The 16,098-nt window shown below is 40.5% G+C and overlaps 1 protein-coding gene across 6 annotated transcripts in view; it reads left to right on the plus strand.

The window, feature by feature from the left end:
* ARMC9 (armadillo repeat containing 9) overlaps positions 1-16,098 on the plus strand; it is a 66,484-nt gene continuing 50,386 nt past the window's right edge. For 2 of the 6 annotated variants that reach the window (XM_039378054.1, XM_039378057.1), the window contains exons 1-7: positions 929-1,080; positions 2,424-2,543; positions 3,102-3,272; positions 4,258-4,413; positions 6,895-6,987; positions 8,238-8,262; positions 14,167-14,324. In XM_039378054.1, coding sequence (XP_039233988.1) covers positions 1,027-1,080; positions 2,424-2,543; positions 3,102-3,272; positions 4,258-4,413; positions 6,895-6,987; positions 8,238-8,262; positions 14,167-14,324 — 777 coding nt within the window. In that variant the 5' untranslated portion in view covers positions 929-1,026. Of the gene's footprint in view, positions 41-545; positions 761-927; positions 1,081-2,423; positions 2,544-3,101; positions 3,273-4,257; positions 4,414-6,894; positions 6,988-8,237; positions 8,263-14,166; positions 14,325-16,098 lie in introns of those variants that run through there. The other 4 variants (XM_027751054.2, XM_039378058.1, XM_027751055.2 and 1 more) reach the window with 4 other exon arrangements.

Genomic DNA, 16,098 nt, shown 5'->3' on the forward strand with positions numbered 1-16,098 from the left:
GGCGCGGAGAGAGGCCGCGGTTGCCGGGGAGACACGGACGGTGAGGGAGGGGGGAGTGGGACACGGGGGATGGGGATTGGGACGCGGGGAGTGGGACAGGGGAGACTGGGACAGTGGGAATGCGGGACAAGTGGGAATGGGGTTGGATGGGAATTGGGACGGGATTGGGGCAGGGGGAATGTGGGACAGGTGGGATTGGGACGGGGGAGTGGGAATGGGATTGGGATTGGGACAGGGACAGCGGGGATGGGGATTGGGACAGGGCGAACTGGCATGGGTGGTTTGGGACAGGGGGAGTGGAAGAGGTGGGATTGGGATTGGGACAGGGGAGACTGGGACAGTGGGAATGTGGGACAGGTGGAATTGGGCCAGGGGGTATTGGGACGGGGGAGATGTGGGACAGGTGGGATTGGGACAGGAGAGATGTGGGGCAGAGGGGCAAGGGGGATGTGGGCAGGTGAGGTGGGATGTGGGCAGGTGGGACGAGGGCAGGTGGGACGATGTGGGAGAGAGGGGATGGGGCAGGTGAGACGTGGCAGGTAAACTGTGTTTCTGTGGGTGTGTCTGTGTGTGTGTCTCCTCCTCGTGCTGTTTGGAGATGCGGTGGCTGACGGGCTGTGCTGTGTGAGCCCTGTGCTGCCACTGACACTCCCGTTCTTTACCATTTTCCAGCTCTATCAGCGATGAGGCGTAGCAGTAACGCTTAGCAATGGGTGACGTTTTAGCGTACGAGGCTGAGTTACTTGGACTGGTGAGAGAGGTTGGTTTTCTCTCATTATTTCTTTTCCTTTTGTTGTTGCTGTTGAAATAAGCAAGGCAGATTTTCATAGCCAGACACTGTAACTGTGGTCTACATTCTGGAGTTTTTATCTGGCCAAGTGTTGCTGCAGTCTGAAATCATACTGACTCCTGTCATGCTCTATAGGTTCAAAGGGCTCAGTGTCTGTAAAATGTCAGCAGTCAAACAGCAGATCAATCCAAAATTATCTATTGTTCATTGGAAATGAGGCTGTCATTAAGGGAAGAATGAGGTTGATTACATCTGACAAGTTTGGGGCTCAGGTCCAGCCTACGGTAAAGGTGAGATCTTTAAAATCTTGCTTGGCTGCCACCTTATTCCATGTGTGTATACAATCAGAAGCATATAAAAACCCTAGAGCTGACAAAGCCCAGACAAGTCCTGAGACTACTAATCTCCATGGTTTAATGCCTAAGCAGTATTTTCCAGCTAGGCACTCCTCTACCCCTATTGCCCATAAGAGGAAATCAGAATAAAGTGTGAAAGAATCCTGTGAAAAAGACAGTGAGAGACAAGTGTTGAAGGGCAGGTACCTCTATGGCAGTCTGTGCTTCTGGATAAATTGGCTAAAATGGGATGTTTATGAATTAGAACAAAGACACAAACTGTGATCTCTGCTGCTTGTTGCTTCCTCATCCTTTTAATTGACCCTGTGTTGGTAGCCTTGCTTAGGGCCCTGAGTGGACACCAAACTGAATCCCTCTGCCCTGTATGATCCATCCTGTTGCAGATTCCACAGGTGCTGGTGCTGCAGAGGGGTGATCAGGAGTGGCAGTCAGCTCCCACTGTGCCCAGCTGTCACCAGGCTGTATCTTGAAAGCCAGGCCAGTTACTGCCTCCCAAAAGAGTCAACCATATGGCAAAGTCATACACAGCTTAAATCTTTTTGTGGGTCTCTAAAAAAAGTTCTGAAAAGAGGTTTAAGTTCATAATCACTACTATACTACTGTTTATGTTTATTGTGAAGAAAGCAATTCTTGTTCTCTGTGGCAATGTTGGGAATCCAGGTCAAGTTTGCAAAACGAAGTGTGATGTCTTCCCTCAGCAGCCAATGACTAAGACTCCTGAGATGAGGGGAGGAGGGGAAAGCTGTGTCTAATATATTGACTGTACACTGTGGGAGGAAGAGGCAGGGCTGTTTATTTCTTCCCTAGAAGAACAGTGCCTGATGAGTTGGTCATTGGCTTGTACAGCTTCACATGAGGGCTCTGGCTAAGAGCTCAAGCTGTCTGACTGCTGTGCCCTCTAAGAACATTGTTTGCAAGGAAGTAATTTACTTGTTTCTTCAAACAGAATATAACACTAATGGATTTTACTTAATTTTCTTCTTTGGTAGAATGAAATTCCTGACTAAACCAAGGGGCATCATTCTTTCAGAGAGGATGTACTTGGTTGTCTCTAGGATGCAGGAGGAAGTTTAGAGTCAGTATTTTCCTACCAAAAGGTATCAGTTCCTGGTTTGTCAATGTGCAGTTTTTGGCACTTATGGATCCTCCTATACAGAAACTTTGGCATTTCATGGGTCATTCATTGAAGTATTAATCATCTAAAAAATGATTAATCATTTATTTTGAAACATTAATCATCTAAAAAAATTTTTGTTTCTGCATTTTTTTTCTTGTAGTATTTGGATTTCGCAGAATTTGAAGAAACAGTGAAGGTATTTAAAAAGGAATGTAAAATAAAAGGGAAGCCACTCCCTAAACCAGCAGATGTTTCCTCAAAAGATCCATTGCCTGTTCAGGTAATGCATCATTTACATTGAGTAATGCTAAAGACAGTTAAAGGCCACTAACGACCCTGTGAGTTACTACAGCAGTGAGATTATCTGAACTGTCTGAACAGATTCTTGATTATTTGAAGAAGTCTTCTAGCAGTCTTCTTCCAGTACAGGAACCCTCAAGTTTGGGTTTAGTTTTTTTTTTTTCAGAACTCCAGTCCTTTTGAACACAGTAGTTTTGATTCACACTACTTTTAGTTTTTAGCTTACCACAGGTTGAAAAGACTGATTTTCACACACTCTGAGCATTTATTTTTCCCTTACAGTAAAGCTGGGTTCCCAGAACTTTTGAAAATTTGGGCTTTACCTCTTGTATTCATGGTTGCTTCAGGCTCTCAAAGATATTAAAAATACATGGTGAAAGAATACTTAGGCAGTCATTGAACTGTGATAGATTTTTGGATAAAACCTTTAATTTGAGGTTTTCAGATGGCACTTGAATTCTTCATTCACTAAATTACTGCTGTGCAAATGTAGCTCTTCTGTGTTTGTTTTTTCACTGAATGCCTTTCCCCTTTGCAGGAAGATCTGCTTGCAGCATTTGAAAATGGTGAGCAGAAAGTTTTCTTCCAGCTCTGGGAGGAGCACGTTTCGTCTTCAGTGCGAGACAATGACCCTGTTGCTCAGAAGTTGGAGTTCTATCTTCACATACACTTTGCCACCTTCCTCTTGAAACAAACTATGGGAAAGCCTGTAAGTTTGGTTCACAATTCAAACCTCAAATTGCTTTTGTTTGTTTTGCTTCGTTTATCTGTCTTTAGTGTGAATGAGGATGGGATGGTTTCTAAGAACACCCGGAGCATGTATCCAGTTTTGGGCCATAATCTGCATTTTAGTTGAACCAGACCCTTTGTATTGTGAAGTACAGAGATGGAAGTTGGAGCTGCCCGTATCTTGGAGCTCCTGAAATATTTTAACTTGGAAAATACCAGCATGCCAATACTTTCACATCTGTAATTGCAGAGCATAGAAGATTCTTAAAACACTTTGCTTCCAGTTTGAACTGTAGCTGTGAGTTAAAATATAATAATTTCTGATGAAATGGGGAAGCTGAATCTTGACCAGCTCAATATATCATATTGAAAAATATAATTCCAAGCTGTTATAAAATAAAATCTCTCTTCCACGGGACTTTTATGATGAAGAGACATTTAAGTAGCCTGTACTCAGCCAGATCAGCTGGGACTTAATAGCTCCTGCCTTTTACCTGTCAGCTGCTACAGGAGTATTTGGATGCCTTTTGTGTGTTTTCCAGCCTCTAAGGAACTTCTGTTCTGTGTGCCAGCTTCCCTTCCTGGTGCTGTGCACCAGGATTTTTGTGGTTCTAACTTATCACTGATATAAAGCATGTCTAGTAGGTGTTTCCTCTTTGCCTGAGTGTGGAAATGGCATTTTGCTTTAGAAGTCTAGCCTGAAGTGAGCAGGAATGATTTACGTTCAAAATCAATTTTCTGTCTCTTCTTTTGTTGGACCTACATGACAGAAACAGCAACATTGGTTTAAATTTTCTTTTATGACTGGTGAAAACGTGATATAATGTTCTCTAGTTAAATAAATGTTGGGGTTTGGAATATCAGCCTTGGTATTAATATACTTGGGTCTCTGCTTGTATTTTCCAGCTTTGCAGTGCATTCAGAGTGGTAGTTTTCTAAATTAAATATGCTACTTTGTTTCCTAGGACAAAGCTAAGCTTGAGGAAAGGATTTCACATTTTAAGGCATACCTGGAAACAAAAGGAGCTGCACTGAGCCAGACTACAGAGTTTCTTCCCTTCTATGCTTTACCTTTTGTTCCAAACCCCATGGTACACCCTTCTTTTAAAGAACTTTTCCAGGTAAGTATCTGTGTTGCATAGATGGTATTTATGATGACTTTTCTCATGGGGTGATAAATATTCAATAATGTTTAGTTTGGTGTTTGCCTTTATTGTTCCTTTTAGCAGAAACTGTACAATCCTAAAAAAACATATATACAATGGAGGAAGGGTTGTGAGAGTGCTATCAATAACAGGGTGCCATCTTAAATATGTATTTTATATTTGCTTGAGTCTTGAGTGGTATGCCATCTTTGTGTCCATAAATTAGCATTGCTGCCTCTCCTTTTCCACACATCCCTGAAATATGAATGCTTCTGGGAATGACTCTGTAGTAGTTCAAGTCAACTTACTTGCTTTGAGGTTGTTGCCCAAGACCACTATCTGTGTATATATAACTGCATTTAAAAGCATGATATTTAGGCATAAGGAGACCAAAGTGGTTTCATTTAATGTGGAAAAGAGAAAGTCGATTTAGTAAGTAATCCTCTTGAAAAGGAAAACGAATCAGTGTTGTCTGTGTTTTGAGACTTTTCCCCCCACCTCCCAAAAATAAGTGCTGGAAGAGCATAGCTGTGCTTTGTGGTTTGGTGACTCTTGCCACAGGCATTTTTCCTAGTTAATTTTTTTTGTTAAATATGTTTCAGCCTTTACATTTGAAGGAATGTTTCAGAGTTGAGTTCTTAGACTTGCATGTGCAAGGTGAGAAGAGAGTGTAGAAGTTTGGTGTGCTTGAATTTCAGAATAGGTCTCCTTTCCAGGTGCACTTTCAGTGTGATGATGATCTACAATTACTCTGCTGATGAAGGGGTAATAAACACCCTTACACTGACCACTCTCTGGGCAGATGGTTAGGAAATGACTTTCAGAGCTGGGGCTTGATGTTCCAAAGTATTGGTGGCAATCCCTGTGGGGAGGGTTATCTGCTGGGAACGCTTCTCTGTCTGACCACGTGGGCAGTTGTGCTGGCCTGGCTAAGCAGCTGTGGGCAACTATTGTGGTGCAAGGAGATGCCTCCAGCCCCCATTGCCACACACTTTTTGATATCAAATCAAAGCTTAAGTGATATTTGCCCTAGGGCTGACTTTGGATGTACCAGCTGTTGAGGAGCTCCAGTTTATCACCAAAAAAGGCATATACTGCCATTTTCCTTTGGGACTAGCTATAAATAATGAGATGGACTGGTTGACCTCAGAGATGGGATATGCCTACTCTTTTTTAATTATGCTTAGCAGCTTTTTTTTTTTAATGCCTTATCTAAGACAAGATCCTCAGGTTTATTCATAGTAACCCAGTGTCCAAGCTCTTAGTCCACAGTCACTCATATTTTCTTGTGGGAATTGTACAACTCATTCCATGTGAGTGTTGAAACACAGATTGTTTTATGTTTGAGAAAGAGCAGCAGTGAGTCACTAGTCTAGTAAGCACTGTTCTGATGGCATATATTTTTCTCAGGCATCTGATGCTTTATATAGTAGGAGTTCCTGTCAGTTTGTGTAATACATCTTGAAAAATAATACACACTCCTCTCTGTAGGAGACAAGGTTCCTTAGGTAATATACAGTGTGCTGTGGTACACCGCTGTCTGGATACTGAATTGGTAAATGCAGCAAGTAAATTCTGTACATTCTCCAGTGTGGTGAAATAAGGGCAAATCTGAGCTGTGAGAACAGCTTGCAACATAAACATATACAGCAGTAAATTTAGGAAGCTCCTGTTACTTTTTGGAAGATAGAGCTTTTTCATCTGTTGGCTAGCTTTTCCTCAAGCAGAAACTGGCTTCACTGAAGGTGTGAAATAGAAGAAATGAGTATTTGGTGGATTCCTAGGTGTATTTTGGCTTTTTTCCTTAGCTGTTATTTTCTTGTGCCTATGAGACACTACATCAGGCAGAAGACAGCATTCCAGTTAATGGTGTTGATCTGTTATGTTGGTCTGTTTTTTGTATGAGTTGTTTTTCTCCAAATCCTTATTTTAGAAATGTTGTACCCTGATCACCAATGTCATGTCATGATGCTTGCAACAGTTATTGACAAAATCTACAGTTCCCAGATCTTGTTAGGAGTGAAAGATGATGAAAACTGAGCACTGCAAAATTATTCATTTTGTACTCTATTTAATAAATGTAAAATTCATATTAAATTCATGTTAATTTTTTTATCTTTTTCTCAAGTTGCTTGTATTTAAAGGTACTTCTACTTTCGGGGCAGTTGTTGCATGTACCTGCAAGGCACCAACACTATGTGATAGTTTTGCACTTGAAATAAAGCCACATTGTGCTTCTAGAACTCTTGTCTAGAAATAATCCTGAACTCCTGTCTATCTTCTTTAGGCTTTTATGGGAAGTGAGCAAACACATTCACTTTAGTAACAGTGAAGGGGAAATCTTTTCAATCCAATGCTGGCTGCCTTCTAGTGGAAGGTTGCTGTGATCCAAACAGTACTTTCTGCAGAGTGTACATATTTGGTGAACAACTGTCATTATTTGTTTTTCTTTTCAAGGATTCTTGGACGTTGGATTTGAGGACGAGATTGGAAAAGTTCCTGTCTCTGACTCTCAAAGCCAGACAGACTCCTCGGCTTCTCACTTTATTTGTATCCTTTTGAGAAAACACTTTGATGATAATTAGAATTACTATAAAGAGGCAATATCATTTATTGCAAGAGTGTGCTGATAAGATTTATTGCAGAATTGCAGTAATGTTACAGTTCAGTGTTTTTATGACAGGAAACGTTGTTTATATTCCACATTCAAAAAAAATTTTGTAAAAGTTATGTAAAGACAATGTATGGATACATAGAGACATATGAACCTGCACTTTTATCATATGACCATTCTTTGTTTCCATGTATAAAGTGCAGCATACTTGAAGGCACCAACCTGACCCGACTTCTTTCTCAGCATGTCTAAAGCTGTTAGTCTTTTAAATTAGCCATTTCAGGGTCTAACTGAAAGTTTTCCAGGGATTTTAAGGATTCCAGAAATTATTGGTTCACTGAATGGCATGTGCTTCAGACTGTATTGTTTTTCTGACAATACTGTTTAAGCTGTGTTGTCAGACCTAATTTGCAAACTAACTAGCTATATGGCAAATTTTCTTCTCCAGTTTTGGTCTGTACAGTTAAAGATAAGGTAGACAGAATGGAACTGGAGTCTCTGTTTCTGGCTTTTTTTTTTTTATTAATGCAACATAAGTTGAAAGTCCTTTTCCTGCTATATCCTACTTTTTTTCCAAAGCAGCATGTTGCTACGGTGGTATTGAATAACGAGCTGGAAATTAGATCCCTTCTGTTTCATACCTGCCCATTTACCAGGAGGAGGAGAAGCAATCAAAACACTGCTTTCACTCCCATATTACAGATGTTTGTGTGGGAGTCTGCCATACAACAGTTGAAGAAAATTTTCTCTTTGCTTATTCCTCTTCATGGAGTAATGGACTGAATCCTAATTAAGCCTTGGATATTTCTTAGATATAAAAACATCACTTGCCTTAAAACACTTGTAGGTTGATTTTATGTAAAATCAGCAGTTTGACTTTTCATTTTGGTATTAATGCAGTTAGACTGGAATTCCTGTATCTTATATATCAGGGCTGGATCTAATGTCTTTAAAGGTCAACCAAAGGTCTCAATACTCTATGCAACATTCTGCTTTGTGCATTTAAGAGATTTTCATGTATTTATTGTAGATTATTTTATTCTTCATCTCCTGTGGCTGTTGCCTGGGGCAGCAGGACTGTTTAGTTGAGTTTGCCAGTTGGTTGAATTTCTCATTCTGTGTCTCTGGAACAAACATGTACCGAAAGGATGCACATTTTCCTGAACTGCTCCTACTTGTGCAACAGAAAGAGAATGGACAATGCAACAAAGGTAAATGCTGAGATGTGGTAAGGATAACCTGGAAGATTATTAGGGGCTGTGATAGTAGCAGAAGGCGTGCCTGCAGGGAGGGGGAAACTAGTAGTGCGTGGCAGAAAGTCCTTTGAAATCCAGACCCCCTGCCTTGGGGTTACTGCTGGACTGCTTGAGCTCAGAGGGTTGAGCATCAATAGGCATGTACTAGAAATGGGAGAGAGCCCAGTAGTGGGATTTGTATTTAATGTCTATTCTGTCCTGAAACGTGGTAAAAAATAGTGGAGAACTCCATAAGAAGTGCATACCAGCTCTCCACTTTTAGTTCTGATGAAAGTTGCCTCAGATTGCTTTCCCTTACCCGCTTGTGCCTATCTGTATCTTCCACATTTTAAATCTCATACAGTTGTTCTGATCACTGTCTGATGACCTTAGACATGTCTAAGTTGATTTCACTCATCCTGTTTAAACTCCTAAAATAGTACATATTAGTATCTTCTGAATAATAATGTGTTAATTTAAATGTGACTGGCTGATGTGTTGCATTTCGAGGTGCTGCTTATATGCGCTGAAGTGTGTGTGTGACGTGGGGCCCTTTAAAAATAATGAATCCCATTAGACGCTGATGACACTTGAAATATGTGCCTTTAAAAATCAGTTCAATAAATAGAACTTAGTTTCCAATACCTTGCATTCACTTTTTCACATGACTTTCTGCATACACTTTATAGGTAGAGATCTGTATGAGACCAGCTGGGTTCTTAAAATGACTTTTCCTCTTGAGTTAATTTAATCTGTAGGTTTACCCTGAGGATTTACTCTTTGTAGATTGAATTAAAGAGAAAGTTAGGCTTTCTTCTAGTGTGAGTTCCATATATTTTCTTTGTTATTTTCAGCTTTGTGTTGCATTAGACTTTCACTGAATATTAGAAAGATCTTTGTGGATTTTTATTTTCCAGAAGTTACTCTTTTTCCTCATGATGGACTTTCCTGAAGGCAATAATTCCATACTCTGATTAAAAAGAAATTACTATGTGATTGTGCCTGAGTTATTTTGGGCCTAATTATTTTTCATTTGGGAAGGTTCTGTGCTTTCTACAAGTACGGGAACTGTCATGGAATTGAATCCATGCAGGTCAGCCTTTATTTGTAGATCTGTTATGTACCTTGGAGGTTGAGTCAGTTTGGACTTTTCATAAAGGTTACTTGAGGACTGTCTCGTATGAAAGTTTTGGATCCAAGAGGTTATTTTTGCAGTAACTGCTCAGCTCACGTGGGATCCACAGCACTTCCTCGCTGCTGGAGAATGTTTCCTTTATCAGTGAGGGGGAAACGCAGAGAAAATTTATAGGCAACACATGAATGAAGAGCAGTATGTCAGAGTCCTGGAAACAGCCTTTTATAAATAGTTGCCAGTCATCAGTCTGACACACTGAAGTACTTCAAGTTTGGGTGGGGTGGTGCAAATGCTCTTGCGGGTGCCCAGGAGAGTTCTGTGTGTTTACCTTGCCTGATTTACCTGCACAGTCTGGCTTTTTACCCATTTGCTAAAAACCTTCAATCCCTGTATGACTTTGAAAGCTATTTGTGTGGCAGTGGTGCTTAACTTTCAGCTCTCCCATATGTTTTCAGTTTGGCTGGAAAGGAAGGAATTGCAGAATGGTTGGCATCTTGCACTGAGAGCTTCAGACCTTCTTTGTGTCCTCTGTGCTAACAGGAATGGAGGGAATTAAGTATTTGGAAGGGTGTTCAGCTGCTGTTCCCTTCACTGCCTCATTACAAATCTGTGGATGAGTTCACAGCCACTCTTCCACTGTTTTAAGGAAGGGGAGGGTGGGAGAAGTGTGTCAGGCTGCTGCACAAGAGAAAGTGAAGTGTGACCTACCTGTCTGTCAAGATTTGCTAAAGTCTAAATGACTGTTGATGTGGAAATATGTCAGAATATGGATAGTCATTTTTATGGAGATGTGATAAGCAAGAAGGAGACTCCTGCCTCTTCTGAGAGCAAGGTTTCAGTGTCGCCTAAGGAGTCCCAGTGTCTGACAGCTCTTGGGACCTGCAGCTCCTCTGCTCAGAGCTCTGCTGCATTGTGTGCAGGAGCTCAGCCTGGCCAGTGTCAGTGCTTCTAGCAAAGTATGTGAGGGTAGGCTGAGATTAAGAGAGAAGGAGACAGAGCAAGCACAAGTTCAGGAAGCCTGTTTTAGGAGTAGGTAAGTTGTTGTAAAGGAAAACAACCAATCTCTCACTTAGAACAAGAAGTTTCTTATGGAATTATGTGCATATGTGTAACCACACATGAGAAAGCAGGCAAGAATACTGGTAGAAACACACAGTAGTTCAGCTGATGCTTGGTGCCAGCATCTTCATTTGGCAGAGTGACAAGCTTTGCTGTGTGTTACATCTTCCTACACCAGGAGGTTAGTCCTCTGTGCTGTATTTTCCTCTCTTTTCCTCCATGTATGAATAATGTTTCATATGAATAATAAAGGTCTAGAGAGCTTTTTTTTTTTCTTCCTCTATTAAGCTTATCATATGTAAAAAGGATTTGTGAGTGTTGGGAATTGTGTTTGGGAGAGGAAAGAGAGAAGCCACATGTCTTGAGTTACCCTCTGATTCCTGTTATGGTACAGTCTGATCACTTCTGCAAGGTGACATAAATGTAAACTGAAATGCCTCTGAAAGGCACCAGTTCCTTTTACCCAATCTTGACTCAGAGGGTAATGATTTAAGGTTTCAAACAAGCCACTAAATACTGATTTTTACCTGGGCTAGTAGCTCCCTGATCTAAGTGAATGCCTTTATTGGGATGTGACAGGAGTGCAAAGGGGAAACGGGGCAGAGCAGGACCAGCTCTTCCAACAGCCCTCTGTGCTTGGAAGAGGTACTTGTCAGTGATGATCTGCACTGAGTTTTGGTTATGTAGTGTTTTTCCTACTGACTCTAGTTGGAAGATGGATTTTCCTCATTGGAAATTTTACCCATTGGGCATTGAAAAGCAGGCAAGCTTTGAGAAGGTTTACGCTTTGTGATTTGGTGCTTCCAACTTTCCTCTGAGTGAAGTCACGCTCTAGATACATCCATTGGAAATTTCTGAATCAAATGTGTTGTGTCACAGTTAAATAAAAATATATTCCAATTTACTTGTTGAGGCAATGGAATAAAGTGCTGGAGTGGCTGCCTTTTGTGCCATGGTTGCTCTCCGAATCTGTTAGTTTAGAAAAATATTCTTGTTTTGGAGCTGTATCATATTAAAGCTGTGGTAGCAGTAGTGGCTGTGGAATGAAGATAAAATCAGAGTTGAATTATTATTATCAAGGCTGAATAATTTGGGTTGCCTTTGGAAGCTATCTTAACTTCTCTGAGTTTTAAGTTAATGAATATTGATTGCGGTTGAGATGGTTTTAAGAGCTTACAGAATTGTAAAAAGTTTGGTACTCTCAGCAGAATTGCTTAATGTTACTGGGAGCTGTTCTAGTAGTATTTCATTTTTTGTTTTTGTTTTTTTTTGAGTTCATTTGCTGGATTTGAACAGGATCTGTGGCTTGTCACAGCTTCTATTGTTATTTCACACTGGATTTGGCTCCCTTCTAGAAAGTGTAAGAGAAATATCATTATGGTAGTTTGATTTGCAGCTTGATATCAGGTGTCAGTGACAAACCCTGGAGGTACAGAATGCTGTGGCTCATGAATGGTTTTCAGAAAGAAGCCACCCTTAGAGGGGAGGAGGCTTTGAGAGTAAAATAATTCTGTGGGGGTTTTTTTCTCTTAACTTGTAGAAGTAAGAAAATGTACCTTCTGTGTATATTCCATGTTTAATTTTAAGATTGTCCATTTATAGCTACAGTTTATAGCTAAAGTCTGTTAACACACATTTTCTGTAAAAGATCCCATTAAAAAGATAATTTTTCTTAAATTTTCTGGTAGCAAAAATGAGCTGTTCTGCCATCTACTGCTTTTAGTATAAATGGGATAAAAACCCCAACGTATTTCAAAAACTCCAAAATCCATAAGATGTGACAAATTTTTGAAGCAGTCTCCTACATTTGAAATCATAGAAGAAGCCATGGTCCTAACACAGGACTTCCCCTCCCCATTTTTCCCTCTCCTAAGGATTACCACCCTGTGCCACCTGCCATGGGACAGCAGAGGTTTGTGCCCCAGTTCAGAGAGCAGTGGAGCAAAGGGACAGATTTTGAGTAACTACACCTTAATTCTCCAGAGCTTTTTTATCATAAGGTGTTATATGCGGAGCTTTTTTAAACTCAGAGGTAACTGTGCAGTGAAACTTTGTACTACTTAGAAATGAGGATCCCAGATTTCTACTTACATCAGTTATGTTTCCCAATACTTTGGTGTTCCAGGGACATATGACCTACGTATTTGTGGAAAAAGATAGTGAATCATGAGAGAGGGTAATGGTTTCCTAGAACGTCGTGGGCAAAATCTGTTCAAAGCCAGGAACAGGAACTAGTTTCTCTGGTTTCCAGTTTTTATCTTGGCTATTTTGTTTTTCTTCCCTTTGGGTCTACTTGGACCTAAACTGTGTCATATCGGGCTGTTTGGAATGCTCTACCCTCACCCCAAATTTTTTTAAATCTGTGAGAAGGAATTCTACTTCTGTCTGAAACTCTGGAGTCAAGCTGATTCCTGCCCATTGTTTCACAGAAAATCCTATGGTAAATATTCCCTCTGTTTGCAAATGGGCCTGATGCCATTTTCAAAACACTAAAGCAATACTGGCTTCTCAGCAACCTAATTTAAAACATAATGTTCTAGCAAAATACAAAACATCAGCAGTAACAATAGGATTATTGTACCTCCCTTCACAGTTTTGTCTAGTCACAGAGATGTGCACTGTGGTACACAGCTCCAGATTCCATGCCTGAGTTCCATGTAGAACTGATTAGGATGAGTCTGACACTGGGGTGGAGGGTACAGATTCTGATACTCAGTTTGCTTTGGTCTGTAAAGTAATTGAACCTGAAGGAACAAAATGTGTCAGAAATGTAACAGCTATTATTAATAATTTATTTACTAAAAAAAGACCAATTTGAGTTATTTTCAGAAACTGAAGGTACTAAAAGTGACTGATACAGCTTACCATCAACCAGAGTCACCTGAAAAATTTTTTGAAGTAGAGAATTCCCTGCAACTTCAGTGAATTCAGTTGAAGGAAATAGCAAATGAGGAATTGGATAACTTGAATGTTTTGGGGTTGGATTTGGGGTTCTTTTGTTCTGTGAATTGTACTATTTTCCCCCAAAAAATCGAAGACTTAGTCTTTAAAATAAACAAAGCACTACATAACCTAAATACGAATTCCTATACATTAACTGGATACAACACCCAGCCTCATGGTGTAATCTAGCAAACAGTGGCTTGAATCTCGGGGTAGTGTCCTTCTCCTGTTTTGGTGTTTTACCTTTGGAGTGGCTACTTGACCTTTCCAGTTGCTGGTCATGATAATGTTTTCTACCCTGTGTTACTTTAGTGAATGTCACAGATAGTGCATGACTGCTCTGCAGACAGCAAGTCCAGTTAATCAGCTGTGTATTGTCATTTGTTCTTCTGATTCCATGCCCAGAGTCTTGTTTCGTCATGGATAGCCTGGAACTTCTCCTAGTCACAGACCTTTAAACCAGTGTCTTCTTCACAAATGTGTTCAGTGCTGTTCACTGTCTAATAGTTATGTTACTGCTGTAACTGGGAATCAATTGTTTCTTTCGTGATTAAGGCTTAATAAATACTTGTAGCTGTTGTGATGGAATGGAATCACACTAGAGGTGCTGAATTATCCTTGCAGTGAAATTCCACACCTTGAAGTCAAAGTTTGCCTTCAGAGCAGTAAAAATGCCTGTGGGTTCTTTTGTCCTTTTGTTTGAAAAGGTGATGCTACTTCTCTTTTGATTATTCTCTTGACAGAAATGTTGCAACATCTTCATCAACAGTTAGTGGAGTCTGAGCACAGGACCATGACCTACCTGAAACGATTTAACAAAATGCAGGCAGACTACCACAATCTCATTGGAGTCACTGCAGAGCTGGTGGATTCTTTGGAGGCCACAGTCAATGGCAAGATGGTAAGTAATGACTCAGATGGGTGCTTGCTTCCACACCCCCTGGAAAATGGAGATCAAAATGTGAATTAAGCTTTGTAGTTATGAGAATTTCTGTTAGTACTGTGGCTCTTTACTGATGAAACACAGCACTTTAGATGAGAGGTTCTTCCTTTGACCCTGTGTGGAAGGATAAATGTAGTGCAAAAGATGAGTTGAATTGTGCTGGCTCAGAAATCTTGAAAAAACTAATCACCATCTCACAAGACACCTCAGATCCCTTATGAGAGTCCCCTTTTGAGCTGTGGCATCAGCAGTGATTAGAGGTTATTTCTGTGACTACTGACTGCAATCCAGCCCATCAACAGTTGTGTGTTTAAAACTTCTTTCAGGTCTGATTTAAGTTCCATGGTGCTGGAAACAATCTTCTCATCCAAAATTTTGGTGAGGAAAAGCCTTGCTCTCTGTTTTGCTAAGCTGAACTTGTTAATTTAATTGATAAAGGGAACTGGGGTAGGAGAGAATGAGTTACCATGTGAAATGGGCCACACGTACGTGACTGAAGAAGGTACAATTTTCTTATGGGTATTTTTTATACGAAGTTTATCGTATGTTTCCTCTGTTGTGCTTCCTTCCCCGCGAGCGTGCCTCTGTACTATCACTTCTGTGTAACCTGAAGGTTATTCTTACAGCAGATGTTAGTGGCCTCTAGATGGTTTTAAAGGAGCTGTGAATTGTTAGCAGGAAGAATGACCTGGGGTTTCCTGTGCTGCCTACTGAAAAGTCAATATGTACTGTCCTTCTGCCATCAGCAGGAACATCTTGTGGTTTGCTACTGTGCATCTGGGATCACTGACTGCTCACGTATTACTGCAGGGAAGAATTTGCCTGTAGGTGTGGATTATGCTTTACAGCAGATTAGGGAAGGTGTCTGCTCACATGGACTTCAGAAACAATAAACACATAGTCATTCATTTGCTGCTTCCCATTGCACACCTCAGTGCTCTCCAGGGTGATATCCAGTTACCTTCTGTGGGAGAGGAACCAGGCGCTGGTTCTGTTTTGTTGCAGATGCTTGTTTTAATTTCCTTTGTAAGCCTCGTGCGGGGCAGTCATTTAATCCTTCCCAAGTGTGTCCAGCTGAGGGTGCTCTTCTGTTATGAATCTTGGTTTCTGTCATTCCTGAATCCAAAGTGGAGTTGGATACTGAATAAAGTCATGTTGAAGCTGCAGCATTCTGAATTTGAAGGGTTTTGTCGTCTTGCTGTAGGTCTGGGAATATCAGAAGTGTCCCCCATTTGTATTTCTGTAATCTCGATGCTCTTGCCTCTGTTCTGGGGAAGTTAATAACTGTTCTGAAATCAGGCTGTTCTATTGTGGTGTAGATTTCCCAAAGCAAAACCCTAAATCCACTGAGATGTTTTGCATTGAAATGCAAAGTGCTGTACTGTGTAATTCATATTTATTCTCTTTGCATTGAAACACAAAGTGTTGTACTGTGTAATTCATATTTAATCTCTCTGCTGTACAAGACAGTTATGTAAGTTCTGCTCTCTAGCTAGACAACACATCAACATATGATTGTTTAAAGCACAAAACTGCTTCATTTTTGAATTTGATTTGATTTGGAACCTTTTGGTTCAGGAAAATCTGTATGGAAACATAGGTGTGACAAATTCTAGTTTTTTTCTAGACTCTCTGAAAGTGTTTAGTGTTAGTCTTGTTAATAGCATAACAATTCCCAGATAAAGGGAATTTACAGTTATTTTAATTTCTGAATGGAACAGTAGTTGCAGTA

This window comes from Pipra filicauda, unplaced genomic scaffold (assembly GCF_003945595.2).
Source record: "Pipra filicauda isolate LSUMZ 115617 unplaced genomic scaffold, ASM394559v2 scaffold98_size3848907_pilon, whole genome shotgun sequence".
NCBI classification, from domain to species: Eukaryota; Metazoa; Chordata; class Aves; order Passeriformes; family Pipridae; genus Pipra; species Pipra filicauda.